Raw genomic sequence first — 6,890 nt, forward strand, 5'->3', positions numbered from 1 at the left:
AAAAAAAAATATATTGAAAATAACCTAGCAATTAACTAAGAGCCAAGAATTTGTTACCTGGGTCCTGGTGCCTTATATGATATGTAAGCATACTTGGAATAGAACAGTAATATACATGAAAATACAGAGAGAAAAAATGGTGAACATTGACAAACTCCTAATTTCCTCTCCCTCACTCTTGGAACAGTAGTTCAAACTTGAGTCCAGAGCACACTATACAGCTCACCAACTGAGGTCAATGGACACACCTGAAACTCCAAGTACTCTCTTCTGAGCCATGCAATCAACATCCCCATTTTAAATAATTGAGCTATTTTTAATTTCTTCATGAAATTGAGTCATTATTTTTTTTTATTTAAAGACTTCTTTGGATAGGTGTGTAGCTACATGTGTAGCTACATGTATTTTATATACATGTAGTACATGTATATCTGTGCTTGTGAAAGCCAGGATCCACATAACCCAGAAAAGAGGGTCCTATCACCTGAAGACTGAGTACCTGTCAAGAGCAACGTGATTATTTCCATTGAAATCAAACTTTGCTCCTATGCAAAATCAGCATATACCCTTAAACTGTGAGCAATCTCTCTCCATATATGGCTTGCTTGTTTAAAGAACTTGAATGCATTATTATGAGCAAATCTCAGGTAAGTTCACTGGTCCCAAGGAACAAGGCCAGAGAACTGGACATTCAGACAGGGAGACAGGTTGTGGGGAAAGACAGAAAGAAGGAATCTGAGAGAGGTGTGTTGTTTGATTTTTAGTCTTCTTCTATCCCTTAAGCCGGCCTAGATGTCCATGTGTACCACCATAGCTGATAACTTTCCCCACCTCCCGAAGATTGAATTGTGACAGGCCTGGCATCAATGAGTACATTTTGACTTCTCTCCAGAGGGCATCTGTTCCTGAGGCCTTAAGTTTAGATATGCTATTCAATTCAGACAGTAAAACTTTACCAAACAGAAAGAGGTATAATGACTAGGCAGAGGGAGATTTTTCTTTCTTTTATTTTTATTACAACTGAAGAATTAAAATACAAGTCTTTTTTTAAAGTAAATACTTTATGTAGCAAAGGTACCTGCATGAGAGTCGGCACCTTTTTATATACTATGGGTACTTCATAGAGTTTGGGACTCCATAGGAATAGGGCTCTAGAGACATGTGGCATAAAGACTGTATATAGGTTCTTGTTAGTAAGCTCATTAAGGCATGGCAAAAAGATCAGGAGTTCAAAGCCAGAATGGAAAGCCTGTTTACTTTGCTCTATGTTGTCTTCCTACCTTTAGGCATCTTTGATGGGTCCAAGGTGCCTTGTGGTCTCAACATACTGGATATTAACCATCTGTGATCCTCTTAATCCCCCTTCACAAGGTTTGTGTTTATCTTCCTCACATTAACGTAAAATGTTTTGTGCACAAAACTGATAAGCCACACAAAAGTGTTATACATGTAGCCCAGGCAAGAGACCAGGGAAAAGATGTGTCAAGAAAACTTTAATTTTATACATGCCATATTCACCTGGAACTTTGCTTCCTTCATAAAATAACAGTGTCTTTCCAATCCTGGACCCATTCTACCTTCCTGACACTGAACCTGGTAGTAAGGTTGGTAAAAGTCCAAGACCCCAGGGAGACATCATCCAGGTTTATAGGTACACAAAAAGCATCTCTGTATACTGTCTGGGCAGAAGCCACATATAAATGCCAAACTGTTTTTCTGACTCCATCATGCCCCTGGTCCAACAGTCTATCAGAATAGTCCACATTTCAATCTAAGCACTCAGGGTCCCAGTCACTGTATATCTCTTTACTTCTAACCATATGGGAAGTGTCTGAAGTCATAGTCTCTGAGAACCCTGGATGATAGATGTGTCCCAAGCATGTCATTTATTCATATACAGAAGTCCTGTATCCATGTTTACTGCAAACAGGAACAAGTCTCGCCCCCTGGCCATAGACACAGGTCCTGCCACAATTAAGGCAGACATTTGTTGCAAAAGATATGCTCTTAGGCTCTCTTTTGGCCCTGAGGGTATCCATGAGCTCCTGACAAAGTTGGACAAATCTTTCTCTGGAGACAATACCCAATGCATCATAGCACTCCAGAGGGACAGGGTATTGTTCCACATTCATCTTGCTCCAGTTGGCTGTGTGCTGTAAAAGGTCCTTCAAGATGGCCATGGAGAAGTCATTGCTATAGAAGTTGATCTGGTTGAGCTGAGAGCATTGACTGAGTGCAGGTAAGAGGACAATGAGCTGGGAGTCCTTCATGCTACACCACTGAAAATCCAGAGACTCAAGAGTACCTGCCAGTTTTCCTAGGAGACCTCTCAGAGGCATAAGATCAAAAGCAAATAATGTCACTCCTTTGATTTCCAGATTTTTTAACTTAAAAAGGTTGTGACAGCAGGAAAAGGAATCCAAGTCTGTCTGTGAAATTAGGCAGTGAGTGATGGAGAGGGTCTTCAAGGGCGTCCTCAGGCACCTAGGGATAGAGGAGATCAGAGGGTTAGTTCTGGCATGTGGTGTTGTAAAGGTTTGGCTGGGATGTACACAGATGTTGAATGAATCAAGTGCCCCAAGGTCAGTTTAAGTAAATGACCAAGGACATCATCTTTGATGCTTCCTGTTGGAATCTGCTCAGTCATGCCAATCCCACAATTCACCATTGGGCCTCACCCTCAAGCCGAAAATCAGTTCATCACTTAAGCTAAGAAGGCACACAGAAGCTGGGTGTGGTGGCACACACCTTTAATGCCAGCACTCAGGAGGAAGAGGCAGGTGGATTTCTGAGTTTGAGGCCAGCCTGGTCTACAAAGTGAGTTCCAAGACAGCCAGGGCTACAGAGAAACCCTGTCTCCAAAAGACCAAAAACAAAGAAAGAAATCATGCAAGCAAGCAAGCAAGCCAGCAAGCAAACAAGCAAGCACACAGAAGAATGAGCTTCCAACCCAAGAAACCCGAGAGGATTTTGATATTTGGTGTGAACTCGTTGAATCTGCATTCTATCATTCCCTCTACAGTCATGCTGGCTCTAATTTTCAGCCCAAGTTATACTCCTTGACCCATGCACTCAGTGCTACTTGGGCTCAAAATATTTCATCCAAGGAAACTGGGCAAAGATAGAAGGCTGTTCCCACAGATCTGAGCATATAGCTCATGTTTACACTGTGCTGATGTGTACCCTGACACCTTATTACACACTCCCCTTGCTGGTCCCTTTTCATTTGATTGGGTGGACATGATTGAGGATGAATTACAACTCATGCTTACTAGAACTGACCTCCTCTTTACACCAAATCACTTCTGTACCCCATGAGTGCTTATTTGAGACACTGAATTATCTTGTAAAATTTCCCTTGTGTATCTCAGTATACATGGAAACAAGACATAACTTTCAGAGTCTTATGAGTATCTAAATTTTGTTCCTAGTGAGTGGCAGGCATTATGTATCACTGATCCTTAAGAGAAGAGAGACAGATTTGCTTTGGTGGCTGACCCAGGTCTCCATACTTTCTTACCCTAGGATCTGATGCAGGTGGTCTCTGAGAAAATGGACATATTTCATGAAGACATGTTGGAGACAGTTGTATTTGGAAAACTGAGAAATAATCTTTTTGATACACTTGACTTTTGTGGCCCTTGTTATATTCATAATAGGGGAGGTATTCTTGTGGAGTGGTGCCAGCAAGACTTTTTCAAGATTTTTCATCTGCCCAAAGTAGGGAGCAAAATGTGCCAGCCTTAACAGAGTCCAGTCGGTATACAGTTCTAATTCTGTAATGTGCTCTGGATGAAAAACATTCATGATTTCTCTGATAACTTCCTCTGGTGCATCCCAGATCTTCATCTTTGTACAGCAGAAATTTATGGACCCCTTTCTCTGCTTGGCCCAATTCAAGAAATATGCTTTTTGTTCATTGAATCGGGAACAGATTGTCAGATCAACTATGATCTTCAGACGCTGCCTCAGTGCATATCTGCCAGGGACCTTCACTACTTGCTTTTCATCCAAGGTCTCTGCATCAGAATCACTGTCATTTGCATCGCCCCATTTTTCCCAGAAGACATGGTCCACATTTCTCATGTTGAGAACCTGAAGTTTTGGCCTCCTGTGGGTGAAACATATGAATATCAGCAGTCATCTTGCTACATGTATCTAAACTCAGCTCTCCTCCCTGCTAAAGCTTTTTTTTTTTTTTTTTTTTTTTTTTTGAGTCAGGGTTTATCTGTTTAGCCCTGGCTGTCCTGGAATTCACTCTGTAGACAAGGCTGGCCCCGAACTCATAAATCTGACTGCCTCTGCTTCCCAAGTGCTGGGATTAAAGGCGTGTGCCACCATGCCTGACCGTGCAACAGTTTTTGTTTTTAAGCACTTTGATATCCAAGGTGGACTCAGGCAAGCTACAGAAGCTTTCCTGCGCTTCTGTACCCTTGAATATTTTTCTTTCACTAAGGTATACATTATTTCTATTATTATTATTATTATTATTATTGGGAAGGCCAGGGATAGGCTTATTCTACTGTGAGGCTAAGTCTACTCTAGTCCATATTCAAGTCTAATCCATATCCATCTGTGCTCTCTACAAGTAAACAGTAGATTTCAAGAACCTTGTATCTCTGCTTGTTTATGCAATCAGAAGCATCTAATAGACTTAGGACAAAGCCATTCTCCCTGGCAATGTCTACTGTGTTCTCTTTATACTCCCATATACAATACTTGGATATTGCTTACCTGGGGTGAAATTTTCTTGTCAATATCATATCTACTCCATCTAGCAGAACTTGCAAGGTTTCCAGGTTATGTGTCTGTATCAATGGCCCCACAGGGAGATAGTGGAAAGGCCAGGCTACCACCATTGCCTTTATGAGCTTGTTGAGTCTGCCAGCAAAGGCCTCTTGGAACAGTGGTGGGAAGACCACAGCTGGCAGCTCCTCCAGAGAGGATATGGCCAAAGCCTCATTTCTCAGCAGTGTCTCCCTTGCTAGCTTCTGGAGTGTGGGTGGGATCTGACCACTCATCTTCTCAGATCTTCAGGAAGAAGGCTCCTGGGAAAGCAGTTAGAAAAGAATACATATTCAAGACAACTTTATAATACTTCCTCACCACCACATTAACCATTTAGTTTCTGAATTACTGCTCTAGAGTTACAGTGCTAGAGACATCAATTTATCTCTGTATCCTAAACTGGTGGTGTAAAGACAAACTCCCAAACTGGCATCATGGGAGCCTCTCTAGTACTCTAATGGACAGATAAGTTTTGGGTCAAACTATTTTTATGTGTTACCCTTTCTTTAAAAAGGAAAGAATGAAAGGAACCAAAATGGGAGATATTCCCAGGACCCAGTAGATGATCCTAGCTGAAATATGGAATATAGAGTAGATAGCAAAGGGGCCACTCACCCATCTCAAAAATTTTAACCTAGAATTGTTCCTGTCCAAAGGAAAAACAGGGAAAGTAAATGGTTCAGAGACTGAAGATTAGGCTCTTGAGAGACTGGGATCTTGGGATCTATAAAATCAGCAGACACCGAACCTAAAAACTATTCCTTTTGTCAACATATGACTGTCCTCTGTGAGGCTGTGCCACCTCCTGTCTAAGACAACTGCAGATACTCACAGGCAACTATTGCATTGAGCATGTGGACCCCAATGGAAGAGATAGGGAAGGATTTAAGGAGATATAGGGAATTACAACCTCATAGGAAGAAAAACAACATCAACTAACTGGACCTCTCATATTTCCCAGGAACTAAGTCTACAAACAAAGAGCATACATGAGTGGGTCTATGGTTCCTCATAACATATGTAGCAAATGGCTTATTTTAGAGAGGAGGCCCCTTGTCCTTTGGAGGCTTATTGTCATAGTGAAGGGTGAGGCAGGAGTGTGTGGGTAGGTGGGGGAGTAATGTCTTAGAAGTAAAGGGAATGCATCATGGGAGGGGGTTTGTGGAGGTGAAACCTGGAAGAGAGATAACATTTGAAATGTAAATAAGTAAAATTATCAAAGGGGTGGGGTTGATGAGAAGGAAGAATGTAATGAGAAACAAATGGCAGACCAGGAAGTGAATAATGACTGGACTGTAAAAATTAGTTGAAGAGAAATTAAATGTAGTAATAAAAAATAAAAAAAAAAGGACAAACAACACAAAACAACGACAACAAAAAAAAAAAAACAAGAAAAGAAACAATAATACCACCAAAAAGTTCATGTGTTGTAGATCAATATTGAATTCCCAGTAAGGAGGATAACATCTGTGGGTTCCTACTATGACTGCCAGGCTCACCTTGGTTCCAAAAGCAGACCTTATCCAAAAACCACAGCTATGTGAAAATGATCTAAAGCAAAGACTAAGGTAAGACATTTGAGTAACTTACAACTGTAATTCCAGCTACCAGGAGTTAAAGATGATCAAAGTGACATGAGCTAGGGTCTCACAAAAACAACACCAAAAACGATCATCATTTCAGTGAAAGGAAATATGAAAGTTCACATTAGTCAGAATGACCTGGTTTTCATCTAACCCAGAGCAACATGCCCAACAGCTTAAAAAATTCTTGTGTCAAAAAATATACCAAGCACACTAATGAAGTAAACAAGTTATCTTACAGATATAGTGAAGATGAGGCTAAAACTTCATTGGGAATGCAACCCAAGCTCTTCAATGTGTTTTACTAAAGAGACAGAAAATGAAATTCCCTGTTCTATCCTAGAATCTAAAGGGTTTCAAATCAAACTGCTTAACCCTTGGGAAACCAATTACATACCAGTTCTGAGTACTGCAGATAGGTCACTGAAGGCCTAGACAACCCAGGCAGTTATCCAATCTCCAGATCTCTGAATATTTTCTGTCTCCACTGAAGCCTCTCTGAATAACCCTTCCTATTGC

General features: G+C 41.0%; 1 protein-coding gene across 1 annotated transcript; it reads right to left on the bottom strand.

Moving 5' to 3' along the window:
• Positions 1-1,886: 1,886 nt before the first annotated feature.
• Positions 1,887-5,021, bottom strand: LOC147005225 (PRAME family member 8-like). The gene is made up of 3 exons (XM_085836373.1): positions 4,735-5,021; positions 3,521-4,111; positions 1,887-2,484 (listed from the first exon to the last, which is right to left on the bottom strand). Exons 1-3 carry the CDS (start codon positions 5,019-5,021, stop codon positions 1,887-1,889), a joined length of 1,476 nt encoding a protein of 491 aa, XP_085692499.1.
• Between the last annotated feature and the right edge of the window lie 1,869 nt (positions 5,022-6,890).

This window comes from Mus caroli, unplaced genomic scaffold, assembly GCF_978045245.1.
Source record: "Mus caroli unplaced genomic scaffold, Mus_caroli_1 scaffold_4, whole genome shotgun sequence".
Taxonomy (NCBI): Eukaryota; Metazoa; Chordata; class Mammalia; order Rodentia; family Muridae; genus Mus; species Mus caroli.

Excerpts from the sequence above, each read along its gene's own strand:
- LOC147005225 (XM_085836373.1), bottom strand. The coding sequence starts at position 5,021 with ATGAGTGGTCAGATCCCACCCACACTCCAGAAGCTAGCAAGGGAGACA. Across the intron at positions 4,112-4,734 it reads ACAAGAAAATTTCACCCCAG|GAGGCCAAAACTTCAGGTTC; the intron begins GTAAGCAATATC and ends TTTCACCCACAG. Across the intron at positions 2,485-3,520 it reads CACCTGCATCAGATCCTAGG|GTGCCTGAGGACGCCCTTGA; the intron begins GTAAGAAAGTAT and ends CTCTATCCCTAG.